Genomic DNA, 22,749 nt, shown 5'->3' with positions numbered 1-22,749 from the left:
AACAGAACCACAGAATCTTTTCTCTGGGCGACCTCGGATCGACCACACCTACAGGTACGGGTGGAAACATCGCCGCGTGACAGTCGATATTTACCGTTTACACCGGAGCGGGATTGGTGGAGCTCTGACGGCAGATCATTTTGTGCTACACAGTCACAACTAATTTGTTACCCAGCAGCTGTTCTTACACAATACGCCCTTCTGATATGCTGCGGGATCCTTCGAGGGAGCGAGCGATGACGCTTTCTCTCATATTACATTCAACATGCCGATAAGTCCTTATTGGACTATACACAGCCAGGGTGTGATTTGCTGCAGGGGATGGGAGGGATATACATACACACACACACACACACACACACACATACATACATATATATATATATATATATATATATATATATATATATATATATATATATGAAAAACATCAAATCAATTAAAAACTAAATAACAATATTACCTGTATTTTAAGACAGCTACTAATGCACATAAAGACATAGCTTTCATGCAAACATGAAGTTGTACGCCATTGTGTTTTAGTTACATCACTATTATTACAAATTTTCTACACTCTGAAATCAGTTTAGTGCTTTTTGATCCAATCTGTTTTCACAAATGCTCCCTCTTCTTTTTTTTTAATCACAAAGTGCAAAGTGCATGCAAACTCCTCTGACATAAAGGGAAGAAAAGGTGGTAGTAAATGTGGAATTTACCAAACAAAGCACATTTCATCTCCTAACAGCTTGCATGTAGATAAATATGATATTGGACACACACAGAGGAGCTGATGTACCAATGTGATGCACTAAGAGCCTGCCAAACATTTATCTTCCATTTAGCATGTTTGCCTTCATGAACATGGAATATCAGGCGTGTCGCCCATCAAGCTAAACACTGGGAGGAGTTAATGCCATCAGATGAATGCTGAGTATCGGGATTTTTGACTACATCTGTTTTAACAGTTTGAAAAAGAGAGGATGGGGCTCCATCCAGTCGCTCCAACAAGTCACGCAAACCAAAGTGTTTCCAGCTGATCCTAATTGATTCCTAATCACCTGCAAAAAGCATGCTAGCTGAGAGAGCTATCTGTTTGTATGAGCATGCAATTAAGTCTGTTTTATGCAGGAATATTCATTAAATAATTCTGTATTTGACCGTTTGAACAGGATTCTTTCTGTGTGGCCATGTTGTATAAGACAAGAGAACAATCTGAGAAATATGATATGATATAAACTGAAATTATATAAACTGAAACGTATGTTTCACTGTGCATGCTCAATCTGTATCTTATTGAAACACAGTTTACATGTCATGTTTTTGCCTTTTCTTTCATTTCAAAGATTGCCCGCTGTTGCTACTCAGCTGTAATAAAATGCAATTATTTAGAAGAAAGAAATCTGAAGATTTAAAAAAAAAACTAAATTAATATTTGGAAAACCTGACTTTCCTGCCATATTTACCATGCGCTTATGAAAAGCATTGTATGACCTTCAGTGGGACTTTAAATGTTGGATAAAGCTCCGAGAAAAGAAAGAGAGCTTTTCTTCATCTTTATCAGTTGTCGAGAACAGATGATCGTATAGGTTTGAGCGCCCAGCGAGGCTCTGGGCTACGACTTGCCAAGGGAGCCTTATTATTGCCATGTTGGCCACCATTTATTTTTTTAACTGATGACATGGTAGCATTGCTAACTTTTACGGCGAGGCCTTGCCCTCAGCTATTTTCGCTGACCTTTTGGCCCCTGATGAATCTGAGTGCGGCTCTGGCACCGCGGGTGAGGCTCCGGGCTGCTGCTGCTAAATCCGGGCTCAAGATGAAAGATGGCAGGATTTCTCTGTCAGGACACCGACGCCAGCAAATGTCCTGTCACACAGCCTCACACCGCTAAATCAAGACCATTCTTTTGAAAAGAAAAGACATTCTGCACTGTTTCTACGTTCGTATCGGCTGTTTTGGAATCACGTTAACTCGCGTTGTTAAGATCCATGTTCATGAATTGCGTTTTCTTGTACTAACACCACTACTATTATAGCATTCAGTGGGGAAAAAAAAGCAACGGCGTGAGGCAGAGCCGCTCCGCCGTACCGCATACAGCCGGACTGTAAATGTGTCATGGAGAAAAATTTAATGCTTCATTCAGCCTTTCTTCGCTGCTTTCTGCTTGAATGTTTCAGCAATATCATAAAGTGGGGCCGAGAGAGTGAGCAGAAGAGAGAGAATTTACATGAATCTAGTATAGAAATGGCTTCGGCGCGCGGCCCGGTTGTCCACTTACTGCAGAACCACCGTCCCTGCAAGACTCAGGAAGTTTAATATAGGAGATATAATATAAGAGTATGCTAAAGTTGTAATGAAATCCAGGTGAATCTGCGATACAATCTTTTTTATTTTAGCGACCCGGGAGCTGTAGCAGAGGAAAGATGCTGAATTTAATAGAAGGGGAGCTGGAAGGGGAAGATGAGGAGGGAAAGCACATTCACACTATCATTTTGTGTGTGTCTGATGAAAATCCAACTTTACTTCAGTAAAACCTTTTGATTTCACTACATGTAGAGACACTGACAACAGTACATTATGCTATCAGGGACAACTTTTTATATATTTCCAGTTCTTACAAAAAACACGCTGAAGACACATTTTTTTAAATAGATGGATTTAAATTTCCTGAATTTATTTTCAAAACTATCTTGTTGTTCTTTTTTTTTTTTTTACTATTGTCTTTGAGTGGCACGTGTGTAATGTTGTCATGAATAAAAAGTTGTCATGAGATTATTTGGAAATCATAGAAAACCCAAATTATTCAACTTCATGCACTGAAAGCACTCGTGCTAACTATAGATGTACATACAGATTTTCTATAATCTTCATCTGCTGAAGAATCTATTGTCTGACCTGTGAATAAGCTGAAATGTTAGATTGAAGGGAAATGATTTCCAGTAAGTATGAGGAGTTAAATAATTTCATTGATTTATGTATTATTTTGACATTTTGTTTACTTGATTATATTTTCTGGACAGAGTTTGTGAAAAAACAGTTCAAATTGCTAATAAAAATGATGAACCCGTGCTGAATTCCAGATCAGATGATGATCTGAATTATTTTTAATTTCATTACTATTGTTATGATAATCATACCAAAAATTATCCAGTATATGTTGTAGTGTCAATGAGAGCTTGGCTTCATGTTTCCATTTCATTAATTCATGTTTTTCTTTTTATGGATCTGCTGAGATGGATGACAGGTCAAAGGTGAACATTTTACATTGTGAGAAATCATCTGCCGTCTTGATTTTCTGTTCGATAGCTTCCTCCGTCGACGCGTTCATCTCCATGCAATTCATTTTGTGCTTTCCATCCACACACTCCACAGCTAAAACGAGCAATAATGCACACAAAACCCTGCGGTTTGCACATGACATTACATACGATATTACCGAGTCGTGCACATGCAAAGCATATGCAAACCGCAAGTGCAATCTATTTGCATGCAATTTAGCACAGTTTATGCAGGAGCGTGGAAAACCAGGCCCATAAAGTGCTCATTACACAGTCTGCCAGAGGCGTCCAGTGGTTTTCCTTCAAGGCAACGCATTCTGCCTTTCTTACAAAAATATTAAAAGGCATTCCTGTCGTTTGTGCTTCGCCATCCAGCAGATAGCTTGCTATAAATAAAACCTTCTGAGTCCAAACCGAAGGTTGTCGCCGCAAACACTGAGTGACGTAAGCTGTGAACCAGGAATACCTTTACTTTCAATACATTTGACTGTTCAGAATAAAACTGAATTTCTGTCAGTAATTATGACTGACAGCATTTCAGGGCTTTGTTCTTGTAAAATTTCACAATCACACACCCATGAGAGGACAATCACATTCAAGCAAACGTGATCGAAATCCAAAACAAATCACAATTTGTGAAGACCGTCTCTCATTTTTAACACCGCTCCAGTCCTCCCCGGCAGCTCGTCTGCAGATTCCTCCCAGCACTTGGCAGGTGGATTGGTTTGAGAACTTTACAGTTCTTCTGTGGGTTTAGGCGCTCTCTTTGCTTCTGTCTCTTCGCGCAGAGACTCGCTCAATGATGTTGAGATAAGGACTCTGTGGGGCCATCTGTTGTGCGGCTCCCTGTTCCTTGAGAAACCTCTCCCTCTGTATGTTATTGTCATGCTGCAGAGTGAATTTTGTGGGCTGATCAAACGCCTGCCGGTGCTCGGGGTTCTGCACACCATTGTGTCTCACTCGATAAAACCTTCCCCAAGTCGGCGGTGGTCGTACTCTGCTCCACATCACTCTTTTGTTTCCCCGAACTTCACGAGTACTTACAGGAAAAAGAATTAAAATAAAAAAAAGTGAAAAATGAAGGCTGTGCTGAGCCCTTCGCTCTGATTCGGCGTGGGGCATGGTCAGACATGTGCCGTGCCACAGAGACACACTGGATTCAGGAGTGATAGTCTCAACTCAGAGAGATGTAATCAGGCCTGAGAGTGTCTGTCTGAGGCTGTCTGGATAATGGCTGCCTGTCACATGATCCTCCACTGCAGTATTGATATTATTGCTTAGTATAGCATTTATGTGGTCTTCCTGCCAGAACTAACAACACCTCTCCCTCAAACTGAATGGAATGGATTAAATGAAGGCTGACCGCTCTGCCAAGGCCTATTGAAAGTGAGCGCACACACAACCCATCATCCAAAACACTTAAATCACTTCACAGAGATTTCTGCTCAACTAATCCACTGAGATGTCACTTTTGAATCTGTAAAACAAAGTACAAAAAAAAAAAAAGGTTTCATGTGGAAATAATCATATTAACATCTGCCACGAGAAGTCTTCATGATAAAAGGAACAATAGCTTCTGCTGTAAGCTTTGAGCTAATCGCTTAGAAACTGTGTTTATTTGCACATTTGTATTCCATGCTGTGTGTCACTTCAGGGCACTAACACCCACTTTGACGCACATCAGAGAGGAAATATCGTATCTTATAATATAGATTTTTGACCCGCAGCAGCTAAGGAGCTTAAACAGTGATGACACATCATGGTAGAGCGGTTTGCACTGTAGCCTCACAACTGCAACACACAGGAGCGGCTTCAAGAGCCGTCCGCTCTGTGCGGAGGCTCGTAATGATGCTTAGTTTTGTCTTTATAGTCCAAAATCCTCCCATAAAAATGTTTTGCATTTGTGTTCCTGTGTGCTGTTGCCACTTTTGTGTTGTTTTGTTTATTATGTGTCGGACCGTGGGCTGGGGGGTTGCTGGGGGGTTGCTGGGGGCCTGCGAGGTGGCCATAATTGTCTCTGTGTGGCGTGTGAAATGTAGCCATTGCTTTAGTTGTTGTGACAATAAAAGCTTTGGTTGAGTGAAAGAGCAGCAGCCTCCTCGTCTCCTGCCTTCAAGTCGCCGCTCGACGCCACAATATTTTAAACGATGATAACGCAGGCGATACAGTCGTAGTTTTGATACATCTCCAAAAATTGTGAAATGTTGCATTTTTATTTTTTTAAGATGTGTTTATGAGTTTGAAGAACTTTTATCCTTTTTCCATTTTCACTCTGTTTGTCCTTCTTCCTTTTTTTTTATATCCTGAAAAGTTGTCTACTTATTTTAGTGAATTAAGCTGTTTTGGAAATTTGGGGAAAGAAAATTCACCATTTTTAAAACTTTAATCATTTCATGTTTTTTTCTTCAATTTTGTTCTTTTCGTCCTTGCAGTTTTAGCTTTCCTTATTATCCTTAGCTATCCTTATCCTTAGCTATTGTTAGACATTTTAACAATCTTAATTATTCAATTTTCTGATTATTGTTTACCAATACTTTAATAATGTATTCATTTCTCAGTGAAAATGTGATTCTAAACTTTAACCTCAATGACAAACAGAAAAAGGGAGATAAAGTGCTGTGCAGCTGAGTTTGGGTCTCGCCAGAGGCTAAAAGTATCTTTTGCTTTGTGCCATATTTACTGTACTCTGAAGGGACTTCATGCTGTTTATGTCCAATCGAACCCTGATTATATTACAGCGAACACTGAGATCCAAAACAGTGACTGTACTCACTGTTTTCATCAGGTATCTATAACCACCCCTATCAATGAATATGACATGATAAGCTATCTGGAAGAAATCCAGTCTCATTTGAGTCAAATCGATAGGAGTATCAGGAACCTCCGAACTGGGAGAGCAGAGCGCAGCTGTAACATCGGATGTTTCTGTGCCAAAGACTCTGCAGTCTTATAGGGACAGATAAGTGTGTTGAAGAAGTGCAGATTCATCCTAAAACAGAAGCTAGGTGCAGCAGACTAATCCATTAACATGAATATCCGAGCCATATCTATGCACGGGAAAGCATTAAATGGAGAGGCAATCGCAAACAGCGTGATAAATCCGACAACATCCGTCATTTGAATATTATTAGAATATATTATTCTTGTTGCACCCTCATTAACTACACTCAACTGCGAGTGTTGATAAAAGAAAGGCTTTTAAAGTGAACGGTTATGGGGAGAAAGATAAGACTAGGCACTTTTATCAGGCAGCTTGTAGACCAACCTCCGTCGTATCTGATGGTTTTCACCTAGAGTGACCTTTCCTGAACAGGAAAAACATGGGCAAAAACATATTTCATCTAATTTATTCCTGACACAAAGGTCACGTCTGTCACCAAAAACAATCATTCACACTGACAGCGTAATTTAAAGCCTGTTGGTTGGACATCAACAGAAATACGTCCCATGTTGACGGTAAACCTGCTGATCTCAGGCACTCGGCGAGCGAGGCCATTTTAAAAGCTATCAGCGGAGTAGATTGGGGAGCTTTGAGCAACTATTCCAGGACGGCTAGCTGCTAATTAGCAATAAATCCAAACCTGGGCCATTAACTGAGGCTAATCTGCTCATTACATGTCAGAGGTGATGCATGCGGCGAACTCTGGTAATGTCACCAACTAAAATCAAGAGGAAACGTTTGAAATTTGACTGTTCTTGATGTGCAGCAGTGGGATAAGAATGTACTACAGCAGTGTAGTGTAATACAGAAGAAAAAAAAACAACTCAAGCACTCATGTTTGCTTCAGCAGAATAAATATAGATAGTTGTTTTTTCATCTAATGTTACCGTTCTAAAAAAGTTTTGGAATGAACTGTGTATTTCTCAATCAAAAAAAGATTGATTTAGCAGTCAGTCAACATTTAAACATCTAAATCAGCTGTGTAGCTTTGGTATAATCCATTTTGTCCAGATTTTGTAAAATCTCTTCCTCTGGTCTTTCTATCACATACATTTCATATATGAGGTTAAACCAGTCACAATAGCAGGCCGACGAAGGTTTAAGCCATTTTTTCATAACAGCCTTTTTGCTTCCAGTCAACAGAATTTTTCCACTGTTTCTCCACCAGAAGGAATATTGACTAAAAATGTTGTCACATCTATGTTTTTCTAATTAATTTTTTACCCTTTTGTTATTGTGCATTTACAACGCTAAACACATGAAAACCAAAATGTTTGTTTTATTTTTGGCAAAATTAGTTGTAATTGTTTTCTTTTTCCTACAAAAAATACTAAAAAGAAAAAGTTATTAGCAGGTTAAATTTGTATTAAAAAGTGTCTTTGTCAACACAAATGTTCTAAATCACAATATAACTGGAAATATCAGCCGGAACATAACGAGCAATCACTGGCTAATCCCAAAAATTCAGAGCTTCAATGTGATACTGAGGTTAAAAACACACAAACAATAGAACAATCAAATAAATAAATTCAATAATTAATTGATTAATTAAGGAATGTAATTGCTTCTTTTAAAAAGGAACAAAAAGAAACGGAACCTACTGGATAAACATTCCCTTTTTCATGTTGAATAACAACCATTTTTGATAGAAATTACTCTTAATACTGGAGCCCAGATTAATAATCTACTTTATTCACTCTCTTTGACATCTAATTTAATGGAAAGGAACAGTTTGCAGTATGCACTCAGGTCACTTGGATATAAAATGGATTTAAATACAATGAAATGGCAGCAAATATCTTGTTTCCATTAAATGACTGTGCAGAATCTTATCGGGAAACATTACAATGCATGTGTCCTTTATCTGAACTGCCAACACCACAATATGGAGATAACCTCGCTGCACACAACATGTGTGTGTATCCGCTCTGCATTGTGTTCATGCCCTGCATCCGCAGCCCGGTCTTAAACGCCGCCAGATCGAGCCGATGAAGTCCTCCAGACGGGAAATAAACCAGGATGGAGAGAGCCGTCCGTCAGCCTCTCCCTCCATCAAAAAGAACATTTGGTGCCTGTTACTGAGGAGCACCTGAGCAAAAGTGAAGCTCTCCTGACACAGAGGTGGTACTGAGCGCCGTCCTCCCCTGTGATTTACCACAGTGGGGGGAGGCGGGGGGGCCGAGGGGGTGGACAATCCACAGAACTGGCAATAAATATCCCTGCTGGGGGAAACTCTTAGCTGTGTTTTTTTCTGCTGTGCAAGAAAAAAAAAAAAAAAAAAAGTAAAGGGGAAAGTGGCAATACATCAGCTTCAGAAAGTGGGTCAGAAACGCAGCGGTTTCTCCAGGTGAAGCAGGAAATTACACCTTTAAATGGTGTTACTCACCAAAGTGGACATTTGATGCACCTTAAATTAACTCTGGGATATATATATATATATATATATATATATATATATATATATATATATATATATATATATATGTACATGTACACATACATACTGGTATTTCAGAGCTTTGTGCCTTTGTGCTGCAATCAGTGTAAGAAAAAAATGGACATATTGACAGCAAATGTCAAAGGAAATGAATGCATATTATAATTAGCTTTCTGGCTGTAAGAGTAGCCCTTTAATGAGCCCAACGATTATTGTACATGTGACACATGTGACAGCTATTGAACCAAGGGGGCAGCCTGCAGGTCTTATGCAGACCTTGAAATCTTAATGTGTGGCTCAATAATATATTTCCAATTTTATTCAATTACTGGATTTACATTTAATTGAATCATGATATTCATTTCGCCCTTTATTGGGCTAGTGATTATATGTTTCAAGTTTGGTTTAAAATAAAAGCTAAGTTACAGTACCTAATGGTAAGTCCTCTTTTTTTTTGACAGGGTTGTGACAACTCACCATACAGTTACAGAAAATATACAAATTAGCAACAATTTCAGCTTGGAATTGTTAAAATGTTGCTTTAAAATGTCAACAATCTCCAAACAAGGCGCAGACAATTGTCTCAAAATGTATGATTCCATGGATTCACCTGGAGTTTGGTGGAAAGATAAGTCTCATGAAAGATAAAATTGCAAACTACAAACCGTGCATTCCAACACATGCACATTTGTGATGTGGCTGAGAATTTTCGACCCTCCAAATTAAAGGTCTGTCTCTCCAGACTGACACACTGATGCCTCATTTCTTTCGGTTACATTTCTAACTTGCAAAGGATTTGACACAAGTTTGATGCATCTGGCCGCATGGAGCCTGAGCTACTGCAGGTTTGCACGTATTTAACGGGAGCAAATGTAAAGTTGTTGCATTTTCCTCAACTGGCTCACCACAACTTTTTGTTTGTTGATTTTATGATGTGATATTTTTTCTTTTGTACATCCGTTTTCAACTGAAATGTGCAAAATATCCTAAAATATCCCCTGACAGTGTTGCCTCAGAATAAGCTGTAATTGTGAAAATGGAAAGTTCTCATTCTGCCTCTGGTTTCAGGATCCTTCACTTCCCTCCTCATGCCTGCTCCTGATGTCTTTCACCTGCGCCTGAGTGTGTGATTGTCTTCACCTGGTGACAGCTGTATATTTTGGGCCTCTGCTGGCCGCCTTGTGCCAGTTGGTCTGTTTTCTGTGATCTCTGCGTTGCCATGTTCCCTGTGTTCCTGTGTTCTTGGATTTCCTGCGTTGCCTGTTATTTAATCTAGTCTAATCGAGTCCCAACACCTGCTCTTCCTGGCTATTTTGAGTCCGTCCTCCACTCGTGACAGTAGCTCACGAGTGCCCAACTCCACATTTGTTGCTTGTGGCTGTTCACTGCTCCATACTGTCCCTCTGTGTTCAATGCAAGCAAACATGAAAACAACCATTTCCAGCAGATTATTCTCCTGTAAACAGGATTGAAAGCAAACAAAATAACCCTCATTTGAATACCTCTGATTGCGCTTCTTCACAAACTAGTGAGATAGAAGCTTTATGCTGTGATGTGATTTTTGATTAAAATCTTTCAGCTTTGGGTTTTTGTGAGAAATGGGGAAACTTTCAAGTCATGGGTGACAAACTCATTTCAGTTCAGCGGTCACGAACAGAAAAGAAGATGGATGAGTAAAATAGTGCCATAATAATCCGTAAATTTAGACATTAAAGTTTTTCTTTGTTGTGACTATATGTTTTAAAAGTCAATGTCAGTTTACAAATTTAAGCCACCATGACCATGTGAGCTGAAGTATCAGTCTTTAACGGCAGCATCACTGATGTGTCAGCTCGGGTTTCAGTGTTTTGTTGAGTCCACTATTCTAAAGAAATCTGTTGAAGGAATCAATGGATTTGGGCCTATACCGGCCTGGTTTTGGTCCACAGGCCTTGTATTGACACTCATGTCTTAGATAAATGATTCTAACTTCTACATGGGATTGCCAAAAAAAAAAAAAAAAAATTGTACTTGTAGATTTCAGGACTTGTACTGAAACTGGATTGTTTATTTTTTCTCAGGTAAAGAAGTGAAATCAGTGATAAGCAATGGAGTGATTTTGCTTTGCCTCACAGTGAGGGGAGCGGCGCTGATTCGCTGAATGGATCATGAGATTCCACCATGAGAATCCAATGTAAAGAGTCAGACGACAGATTAACTGAATGGGGAAATTCACATGAATGGCTCGAATCTTCACATAAATGCCTACTGTGAGAGCGGAGCTTAAACACTGTGATTACACAAACACAACGTGTCTTTTTATAGCATGCTCCGCAGAATAAAGACATGTGAATGAACCAGCGTCTGAAGGAGAACTCCCAACTTCCCAATTTGATGAATGAGCTGTTCAGAACGGGCATGAATGCAGCATTAGCCAGAAAACTGCAGCTGCAATAGGAAACAAACGTCCAAGGTTTCGTGTGTCCGGATGGATTTAACAAGACTGTAATTCAACATTAAAAAAGAAAAAAAAACAAACATAGAAGCTCTGTTTATGTCACTTTCAGTCAATACCACTGAGAATTTCTCAGTTATGGACCAACTTTTTCCCTTGAACTTTCTCGTGGTGTTGAGTGGCCGCTAAGTAGGACTTAATGAGGCTGCGGACGAACTCAAACATCGCCGATCAACTGTGCTGCGCGATACACACATTCCCTCGTCCATCTCCACAAAAGCCCTGCTTAAAAATGCAGCGAGGAAAAAAAAAAAACGCTGCTCTTTTCGGAGCTCGATAAAATGTTGTCAAATGAAGAATTGTCACCCTGTCCTCTTTGATGTAACACAACCTCCATCAGAGCCATTTTATTTGAAATGCTGTTAAATTCGCATTCAACCTGCCTTTCATAATGGTTACATAAGACACCTCAAAAAAAAAGAAGAAAAAAATAAAACAAGCGCCATTATTTCAGCCTGGTGTTTTACTGCTTTCACTACCAGCAGAGTAGCTGCATTTTTTATTTTTTATCCACTTTGCTCAACAAAAGGAAAAAGAAATAAAAATAAAAAAGCAGCCGAGCTGAATCTGGTGCAAAAATTGAGTTTAAAAAAGTTTGGGATGACCATGGGGAAGTTTATTTTATTGACGCAGTGTTTACACTTCAGTAAATGATTTTCTTCTCTTCCATTGCCAACACTGGTCAAAGCGTCGCACAGAGAGCAGATAAATCTATTCATTATTTTATAAATCAGTGAATAAACCCAAAGGCGTATTTTCCATTAAAATGACGAGGATGGTCTTTCTAACAGTTAACCCACAAAGTGCAACACAACAGACAAGATGCGTGAATCAATAGTCAGACCATAATTAGTCTGCTGAACGGGCCTGACGTCGAACTACATTTCAGAGGTGTAAATGCTGAATGCAAAACTTCTGTTAATTAAAAACCAGCCCTTTAATTACTTCTGTAATTAGAAAACACTGCATTTCCTCCAAAAAAAAAATTAAAAGAAAAAAAACTAAACAGAAACAAACAATTGGCATTCACTCAGGAAAATTAACCACATTAATCAATAGGTTCGGTTGAAGTGATGTGCAAACAAAACAAAAACTTGAGGCTAAATAACACTCGAGCGTGTGATGCATGAAAGCTTGTTGGTATTGCATTTCACTGTGCAATATGGGAACGACAACAGTCCTGCTCCAATCTCAAACTGGTCATATGTACACCCGAAGCAAACAAGTCAGAACAAGCTTATTTTTCTTATTCATCTTCTATTTTCTGTATTTATTTATTTATTTATTTTTTTTTTTACTGGATCCATCAATAGCGACACTAACAATGGCAGCAATAACTACACTGGCGGAGACGCTCGGGTATTGATGTTTGGATAGTGAGCCAGAAAAAACATGAGCTCCAACAAATAATGTATATGCAATGTGAGAGCGAAAGCCGGTGCAACATCACCGAAAGGTGGAAACAGCCAAGATTTTCTGCTCCCAGTCAATATTTGACATGAAAATGATTATTCATTAGGTTATAGAACAGGATCAATGCCAATGACTACCTGCAGCCTTAAATAGTGAAGGGCGGAGGGAAAATAAAGTATGAAAAACAGATGTATGACCGGGAGGTCTGCAGCTCCGGCGTGCGGCACGCCTGCAAAAAAAAAAAAATTCTGGGTAACGGAAGCAAATGAGAAACGCCGTGGCCTGATTCATCCACTGCCGAGGCGTCCTTGAACCAGGAACAACCCCCCAGCTGCTGCTCAGAGGCTACAGGAAAGCATGGCCGGGTGAGGCAGGCGGCCTCCCCGGTGTGCGTCTCTACATATGTGAGGCAGGTTGCGGGAGAGGAAAAGCATCTGCAAGGCTCTCGTGAAAGAACGGAAGGTTAAAAAATAAAAAAACAAAAATCTTCAGAAGGAGCCGTGTATGTTAATGCATGCCGGCTCGAGGGGGAGATAAAAGGGTGTTCCAAACATTGTTTATTGGAAACCGTGTGCAACATAAATCATGTAGCAAGAAAATGGAGGCAATAACTCACCTTTCGCTTTGCTTTTTGTCCCAGCCACTGATAGCATGAAGGGGTAAAGCAAGGAGACAGCAAGTTAGAAGGAGCAGCACTGATAGCTTGATGATAATTTGCCTTAAAAGCCGTGACAGGAGGTATAACATTAAATGCTTTGAATGTGGAAATGGGAGTCGTACAGTCAGTATTAATTTACAACACAGCCTTGTGACATGTGGAGTGTTAGAACTTAACATCAATACAACTTTAGCAACAGAAAAGACATGAATACCAATATCACAGTTTAATCACTTTCAGCTCAAAAACAAACTCAGTCGTATCATTAATTCTTCATCAAAACATGCATCTGTAGCTGCTGGTTCACGTAATAATTACAGTTATTTACTCGGCACTTAGAGCAAAAGTCATAGAACGCCAATTAAATTGCTGCAAATTCCCCCGTATTCTTTTCTGCGGTGACCTAAACGGCGCCGCTCGCTTCGAAACCGATCCATAAATGGAAGAATCTAAATGTGTTGTAATTATTACAGACAAACAAATGTCATCCGCGTTCAAACGGGGAAATAAACGCAGACTATAAATATTTTCCTTTTGTTTTCTCAGATTGCTTCGGTGGTGAAATTTATACTTTTTAGAAATCTCGAAAACATGTGAGAAACATGACCACACCAGGAGAGCAAGGTCAGGCCAAGGTCAGCGACAGTATCGACATTAGCCATTTGAAAAATTGTTAAGATTTATCGTTGTTCTCACTCTGCATCATGAACCTGCCCAGGGTTTTCTTAAATCGCTCACTGACACTGAAGAAACAGATGTCAAAGACGACAATGCAACCAGAGGGACATGTCTCACCTCATAACAAGCTTCAATATCATTTCTTTTTTCCACTTAGCCGACTAAATAGTGCCAGACGCCTCTCTGGATCTTCCCCTCCCTGCTTTGAGTATTAAAATGAGCTACAGAGGCAGTACGTTTTTTCAAATTTGGGCTAAGTATAAGATTATTTTCTCACACAGAGGGACAGGAAAACAGAAATGAAATGATTTTGGTACAAATATGTGAATGAGCCGTAATAGTAGGGATTCTCCTTTGACACATTTAAATGCGATTCAATCATTCTAAAAAACAAAAAAGATGTGAACACATGAGAACAGCGTGGTTAGATTACCAATTATTCTCTGCATTTTAAGTACAGAGGAGAATGAATATTTTGCTCATCAGGAGAATTGCAGGTCAAAGTAGTCCAATACAAAACAAGGACAAAATACAACCGATGAATAGAAAAATCAGAAGTCAGCGATAAATACAGAAGGTCTGTCAAAAGTCAAACCATCACAGAAAATGGTAAATTAAATATTTAGAGAAAACACAGCAGCTTTGTGAGGGAAAAAAGGGCGGGGACTTGTGTAAAAGGTGTACTTTGTAATTAGCTTTCCATCAAGAAATGGAAAATTATCAATGTTTTCTGGATAATGACCAACAAATGCGAAGCCTTTTTGGATCAAGATTATTCCAGTATGCATGCATGGATAAATGATCGTCAACAAGAGCGGCAAAATAGTTAATCCAACACACAAAGAAGTCATTCTTTAGTAACAGTTCCTGAGAAAGGTTCCCGCTCAATGACGTTCAACTTTCACCTTCAGTGCCAATTACTCCAGATAAGCTGGCAGGTCGGTAAACAGTTTCTTTTCATCATCACTCCAGAGACCAGCACTTTGTTGGGGTTACGTAACGAGAGATGCTGAGCTGTCTCTCCGGTAATGAGGCCTGAGTGTTGTTATCAAAATGCTTCAGACTACAACAAATCAACACTAGGTTTTTGAAAATGGCTCACAGGGAACAGTGCTAAAGCAGCTCTTCATGCTACATGGAACAAAGCAGCACAGAGTAAGATCCAGGTATTCATTCTGATCGAGGGGTCTGGAAACTTTGAGAGTCGTCCCTGCCCTCCACAGTTGTAGTGGAACCAGGAAACCTCTCAAACCTTCAGAATGGCGGTGTAGCTTCACTGTGTACGGCAGAACTCTTGTCTTATGTATGTCTGTCCACATTTAATTAAAGTCTTTCTATGCAAGAGGTGCCAGTAAGATGACCTTATTTATATCCACTGACAAGATATTAGAATACTTGAGTGTTACATTCACTGCCTCTGATTGCATGTCAAGAGTTTCTCTCAGCGTTTTCTGTTGAATGCGGAAAAAATATAGAATAATGGCTTCTTTATAACTTCAAGGAGGCCCTGAAGAGCTGCATGTGGCCCCAGAGCTTCTGGAGACCACCAACAACAGAAATATACATACATACACACACACTATGCAGTTTATAATCACGAATTAGCCTCAAATGTATGTTTTTGAACTGTGACGAAAACAAAGGAGAAACATGCAAACCTCACTTTAAAGTTGTTCTTTGCTGTGGTGCAGAATGCATATGATAAATATATCGATGTTTTAACATAAAATGAACAATTTCTGATAAAAATCTCACATTTTAACACCTTCTGGTGTAAAATAAAGTGAAATGCACCATAAGCTTCTCCTGTAGCTGTTGCATTATGCATGGTTTTCAAAACTGCTGCAGCATGACTTTGAGACTAGTTTAATTTACTGGGTGGTTCGGTGGGTGGGATTGGAGCCTCTCATGGGCCGGTTTTGGCCCACGAACCTTATGTTTGGCAATCCTGCCACGCAGTATCTCCTGTTGCAGAAAGTAAGTTCACTGGAAGAGAATATGTGAGGCCTGGAGTACCAGAGGCGCCTGGGTCTTACAAGGAAACTGTTAACCTGCAAATCGCAAACAAATATGACACCAAGGCCGTTCATCATGTATATTCAAATTAAAAAAGGACTATTTAACTTCTTGCCATTTATGTTAATATGGTGCATTTTTTCAGAGTATTTCCTCTGAGATATCTCCAGCGGCTCTCCAAGCATCTGACACACAGAGGGAAACGTCAGTGTTGATCACTGACAAAACGCCAGGATACAACTGAACATGCACAATTAAAACAAACAAACAAACACACTAGATGTTTGTTTTTGAAGGTGGGAGTAATTCTACATTTTACAAAATTGGCTGAACAGCGTTTAGTGAGTTTGATATTAACCCTTCCTCTTTTTTAGAAGAAATCATGTCTGAGAAAAAACAAACGCAAACTATACAATTAATGTAACTTCTAGTTTAGATATAAGGGACATAATTTCCTGTACTACATGCAGCAGACACACTCATATATTTTCTGTACACAATGTGTTTACTCTTATTTCCTTTTCACTCCTCCCCCAACAAACAATTTTGAACAACAATAAAAGGATATCTTCACAAATTTACAAAAAAATTCACCTGAACCACCAATAAGCTCGACCAGATCATTCAGTAAAGGATAGTAAGTTAGAGCAAATAAATAAATAAATAGAGATACGATGTGTCTCAGAGATGCTCACAATTACCTGCAAATTCTAGTTTTAGAAGAAGTCAGTACAGTCAGAAGCGTAGCAGTTTCAGTCCGTGACGTTCAAATTGAAACTAACAAACAAATGTTATTGTTTGGATTGTAACTATTATTTTAAAACATGAAGGAGGTGTCTGTATTAGCCTTCAAGGCACGCCTGTCGGACTACAGCGACTATATTAAGCCTAATTTGTAAAGAATACTTTATTGATTCCTCTTGGGAAAATAATTTCTCTGCAATTTTATCTAATTTCTGTGAGCGGAAGGAGTGAAGGGCTCACCTGTGGGATTCAAACATGTGAACCTGAAACACCTCCGGGCCGTCCACTTCACCCCAAAGTTCGAGACTCTGGTCACAGATTCTAACCACTATAATTTCCCCTTCACTTCTTCATGAAATCAAGCTTTCTTCTTACAAGTTGTAAAAGGAAAACAGGAAGAGGCGACGGAAACGTCAGCGTTCCTCCTGTTTGCTGCTCGAACCGCCACGTATATAAGACCTAAAAATCATTTCAGCAGAAAGGAAATATGTAGGCAGCCAGCGTCAACTTGATTTTACTTCTCCACTGTGTGATTGCGCATGCAGATTGACGTCCTCACAACACGGGTAACACTGAGCCCCACACACACACACACACACACACACACACACACACACACACAAAGTCATGCCTCTCAAACAGCTTTCTCTGCAAACATGTCATTATTGTTAGGATGGATGCCCAGCAGTTATCAAATATCAGCAGCGGGTAAACACACCAACGCGGCACTGATGAGCACGTTGAATACAGATGCAACTCTGAGCAACGGAGTGATGATGAGAAGTCAGAAATTATACTTGACAACAGGAGAATCGAACGGTGTGTGCGCGGTGCGAACAATGCCGCCGGCTCCTCCAGCTGGAGAGGGACGGCGGCCCGTTAGCTGCGAGACGCTCCCGACAATAGACAGGATGTGTCAGCACGCCGTGTATTTGTGGACCAGAGGTGGAGGAGAGGTAAAACCCACAAGTGGAGCCTCTTTCTCTGCGAGTTAAAAAGTGCTTTTGTCAGTCAACCCCTGTGTCCACAAAGAAACAGCACTTTATGTGACCTCCAGTCAGAGCAGATTTAGGAAGGACTTTCACCGGGAAACCTCCTGTCTGGCTTCGCCGCCAGCTTTCTTCTAAAGCTTCATTCACAGAGAACAAACAACAGAGCAAGGCCGAGCCTCTGTTAGAAGAAAAACACACGCCACAACAACCGCAACATGAAGAATAATATGATTGAAAAAGGGTCTTATTGACAGTAATGACTTTATTCATGTGCAGCATGGGGAGGGCCAGTCAGAAAGAAGGAGACCTGAGCGATAACTTCAACTAGCAACAAGCAATAAGAGACTGTTCTTGATTTGCATCCATCATAATCTGAATATTAGGTTTTGTGTCTGTGGCGACTAAAAATGATCACCTTTAACCACAGCAACGGTGCATTTAGGTACACACACAAAGCATGAACCACATGAATATAAAAACAGCTGGAATTCCTAGAAGACATACTTTACTGGTGTTTCTAACCCAACTTTTAGCGACTGATTGTTTTTCCTCAGCTCATGTTATCAACAGTTCATGGATCAGCTGTTGATGGGGAAGTTTTGTTGTTTGAAGATAAATGAATTCCATATTTCCCACAATTAATTTTTTTTAATCGTATCAATGTGCTTCAATGTACTGTAATGACTGCTTTACAAGGATATAAACAAACACAGAAAACCAGTCATGCACAAATAGATAGACAATAACAGCAATGTTTGCCTTCAGAGTCGCACATTTATTAAACTCAATTTAATAATAAAATGAATATTCGGGTATCAAGAAATTGGACTCATCCAGACCCAACTAGAAGCAACACACACAGTACTTTCAAAAGACAGCAATACCTGAAAAACCTTAAAACAATCGCATGTGGAAAAGGAAAAGTGAAGACGAAGACATTGTTTCGTCTGCAAAGGTGTCTTTGAGAACAGTAATGCACAGAAATAGTTCCGTTCAACTTAAAAATGCACAATATTTCACGTGTAAATATACATTTCTTTTCTTAAATGTATTTTTAGATAATGATACAAGTTGAAGCGAAGTCAGATTTAAACAGCTAATCAACAACATCTAGTACAATATCAAGGGATTAGCAGGCACGTTCACCTTCTCGTTCTTTTTTAATGTAATTCTCTGTTTCGCTGATGTGAAACATCTGCTGCTAATGCTGCATGCTATAAATACTCCTCCTGAGGTAATTCTGCGCATTTCATGGAAATCTGCAGCCGTATTTCCATGATTTATATTCTTTTCTTATTGCACGTGTTTGTCTGTGTGGTCTTATATAAGCGACTTTGTGGGGTCCCGAAACTGGGAGACTTGTGAGGTCTGTTCTAACACTATGGAACAGAAATGTAGCACTGCTCAGTGTTTTCCATGAGATTTAACAATGTTTGAACATGAGATTTTAAAACAAAAACAATTAGGTGAAGTTCCAGTTGGGGTCATGGTTTGTGTTTAGAACCTTAATGGAATAGTAACTGAATGTATCAATAAGTGTGACTCATATCAAAACCATGAGATTTCTAAGCTAAGTAATTGGTTTTCAGAGCAAAAAACATACAGAAATACACTGAAATAATAAACTCCCTATTTAAAAACCTGAATGTAAATAATTTCCAAATGGAACATAAGTCATAACGAATGTGTAGGGTCGCACGAGGCATTACAGAGGTGGGTTGGTCATCTCTATGTGCCACTATTCCTTCAAAAAAGTTCTGCGTCTGACATCAAAAATAGGTCAGAGTAAATCTGAAGTTTGCAAGAAGGACAAAATGTTTATCCAAAGAAAATGGGTCACTTCTTAGTGATCCATGAACAAACTGTTATCTGAGAAGGAAACTGAGAGGATCATGCAACTAACATAAGCCACTCTGCTATCTAATGGAAAATTCATTGTTTTTGACACTCATTAATCTTTCCACAAGCCTCCGAGTCTGTGCTACTTCCTATTTTCCCCCTACGTGGAAGTTATTAATCTCCGACTCCCTCCAAATTTAATAGTGTTGACAAAGTCAGACACCATGATGAGATTCTCCTTGCCGTGAACTGGAAATGTTTGCAAGCACATGGCAAGCATATCAATATATTCCCTCTGAAAAGTGTAGCACTTTGACATTCATAAGAGGGCTCTCGCTAAAAATCAATAGCAGAGCACATCACAGCACACTCCTCTGTTGCAAATCAGTGTATTTAGTACACTTATGTTTAAATGCATGAGTGTATTTTTAAACCCGACTTCACAGCGTATGGATGGATTTACTGAAAACACCCGACTGCCTCTGCTTCATCGAGCTCAAACGACCCGAACACGTTTACATGAGTCCACTCGGGTCGCCGTATAGTTTGTGAAGGCGATAATAAGCTGGATGATAATGAGCTTTCTCAAAACGCACACTTGTAATAAAGTAAGACTGAAGCTTTGCGTCTGATCCGCTGTAAACGGAGGGATTATCAGTTTTGCATTTCAAATGTGTCAATTACAAAACAGAGAGCGCCGTCATCAACATGAGATTACTTTTTTTTCCACAGGCAGGATGGCGTGGTGTGGTAGCGGCGGGCACGCTTGGCTCACAGTGAGAATTTCCCAGTTCGATTAAAGTGGGAAATGTAAAATTGCATGTGTCATTTGACCTACTTCGCTGGAGGATGGGGGGACTTTTGCCACCTCTGCTCTGTTTTCTCATTTATTTGCTAAAAATACAGTTGCAAGAAGGAAAAAAAAAAACAGTGATGAGAATCACTGTGAATCTGTGTCTAGATATCAAAGTGAGAAAATAATCGAGTTTTATTCTGAGCAGATGCTTTTCTGTGTCTGTTTTTCCTTCTATAATCCAAAGTCTTGAGGTTCACTCGTGACCTTAAGCGACTGTTTGTCTGCGTCTCTGTTTGACTGGTGACCTGCCAGGCGCCTCGAGTGGCCTCGAACTGAATAAAGTGCTGAGAAAATACTGGATGGATGGACTTTGCACAGATTGGGGATCATAGTACATTTTCAACCTTTGATAGGGCAAGTAATAATATTTGGCTGTTTCTTTTTTTCTTCAAACCTGTAATTATAAAGCGATGACTGTCATAAAATACATAAGGAGATATTTTGTCGTCTTTTGGGTTAAAGCTTTCGAGTTAATATGATTCTGAAGCAGTGTGACTGGAACATGATTCAGAAAGGCATAGAGAGAGTTAAATGTTGCAAAATGATCAAAACTGATCCAATATGATCAGTATTAAACCAAACATCCAAACGTGTCTGGGATTGTTATAATACTCAGTGATTTTCTTTTCCCCTCCAGAAAATGTACACCCATGCTTGATTTCTCTGCTCCAGTGCCTCCTCAGCGGGGTTTAAAAATCTGTTTGTCCTTATGACCTGAATAGGAAAATGGCAAAATAACTGTGGTTTGGAAAATAACCCTTGAAATAACACGAGAGGGTGCTTTCAAGATGAAAGAGTCCTAACAAGACTCCGGCAAATATACGTGACTGATGTTTATTCAGGGATGCTCCATACGCGCGCCGGTATATATATCAGAGAGTGAGCCTAAAATAATCTTATTTAATGATGAACAAATGAGGACAATGCAAAGCACTCTTCAAAAAGACAAGGCAGTGCAAAAAAAACCCCCCAGCTTACCTAGCTTTACATAACAATCTGAGAGAAGACCAGGGGAGAAATGACTGAGAGCATGTGCAGGATGAACAGGGATCCCACACCAGACGGGGGAACGCAGGATGTGCCAGAACAAAGCAATGAAATGGATAATAGCATGTCAATGACAATGAGATAAGGAAGCTACAAGGAAAAAGAGAAACATAACAAGGCAGAAAGATGGGACTTTGGCCAGTTTAGCCGCACGAGGCAGGAATTTGGAGCCTGCTTGATGTATTTGCATCGCGTCGGAGCAAAGTCTGTTCATTTATCTGTCAGACTCATTTCTGAGGATTGGATGCGGGCTCGTGACAAAGCGATGGCTGCCGATTCCATGCGGCGACGGCTTTAACCAACCGCTGAGAGGTCCGTCTTCTCACGCAGCGGGAGCCGGCGCCTGTCCCGGGGTCACCGCCCTCCCCCCGCCGGTGTCACAAAACAAACCCTCCCGGAGCCATGTGGCCGTTACCGACCCTCCGACAGGGAAGCACTTCATCTCATCCAGCTCGCATGCACACACCCACCAGTGCAATCACAGGACGGTTTTAATACCCGCGCCAGCTCGCCGCGCACGTCGGTGACAAAGACAGCTAATGGAAATCTAAGGCTTGGGGGTGTCAAACATAAGGCCCATGGACCAAAATGGGCCTGCATTTTTGTGTGGATCCATTAAAAAAAAAAAAAAAACAACAACCAACAGCATCAACTCAACCAAACATGCTCGCTACATTGGTTTTCACGGACATCATTTACAACACATTGTCTCATAATCACGAAACTTTCCTGAAACAGAAATGCAAAAATGCTCTTGTCGGGACCGAATCGTTATTTTACAGAAGATGTGGGGACGATGTTTCATTTACAGAATGGTTTTCACAATTTAAAGATATCAGTTATAAATGGACTGATTGAACCAATCAAGGGGTCCGGTCCCTGATTGAGGTGAACTATACTGGACAAATGAGCTCATTTAGGGTGCATTAGCATAACTGATTGTAATAATTGACGTAATAATGCACACAGAGGAGAATAAAACAGCATTTTACAGCAGAGTGCAGCTCTTGATTGAAGATCTGTCTGTCTATTGTTTTTTTTTTTTTTTTTTTGTGGGAGGATTTACTGTATGTCTTAGAGCTAGTTCCGGATGATCAATACAAAGCTTGGAGTCGCAAACGACAAAGTAAAAACACTGCGATCTATTGGAAACGATATAACACAGATGGTGAAGTTCAGCATCTTTTCCCTGCTGCCCTGAGTTTTGTGAATAATTCAGCTTTTGGTGGATTATCAGTGAGGTTGAACAGTAACAAATGGTCAGCGCCTTCAGCTTTTTGAAATGATAATACCAAATGAAGTACTCGATTAAAAGAGTCTCCTTCATAAATAGCGGGGCCTTCCTTTAGACCGGCA

At 39.9% G+C, this 22,749-nt stretch overlaps 1 protein-coding gene across 3 annotated transcripts in view; it reads right to left on the bottom strand.

Moving 5' to 3' along the window:
* The window catches only part of LOC115401135 (cell adhesion molecule 2-like), a 186,252-nt gene that overhangs the window by 48,329 nt on the left and 115,174 nt on the right, over positions 1–22,749 (bottom strand). For 2 of the 3 annotated variants that reach the window (XM_030109323.1, XM_030109324.1), the window contains exon 2: positions 13,180–13,206. The exons of the other annotated variant lie outside the window; for it this stretch is intronic. In XM_030109323.1, coding sequence (XP_029965183.1) covers positions 13,180–13,206 — 27 coding nt within the window. The remainder of the gene's footprint in view (positions 1–13,179; positions 13,207–22,749) is intronic. 3 annotated transcript variants of the gene reach the window in all.

Source organism: Salarias fasciatus, chromosome 14 (genome assembly GCF_902148845.1).
Source record: "Salarias fasciatus chromosome 14, fSalaFa1.1, whole genome shotgun sequence".
NCBI lineage: Eukaryota > Metazoa > Chordata > Actinopteri > Blenniiformes > Blenniidae > Salarias > Salarias fasciatus.
The sequence above is the reverse complement of the archived record's forward strand: the minus strand, read 5'-3'. Positions and strand labels throughout refer to the sequence as shown.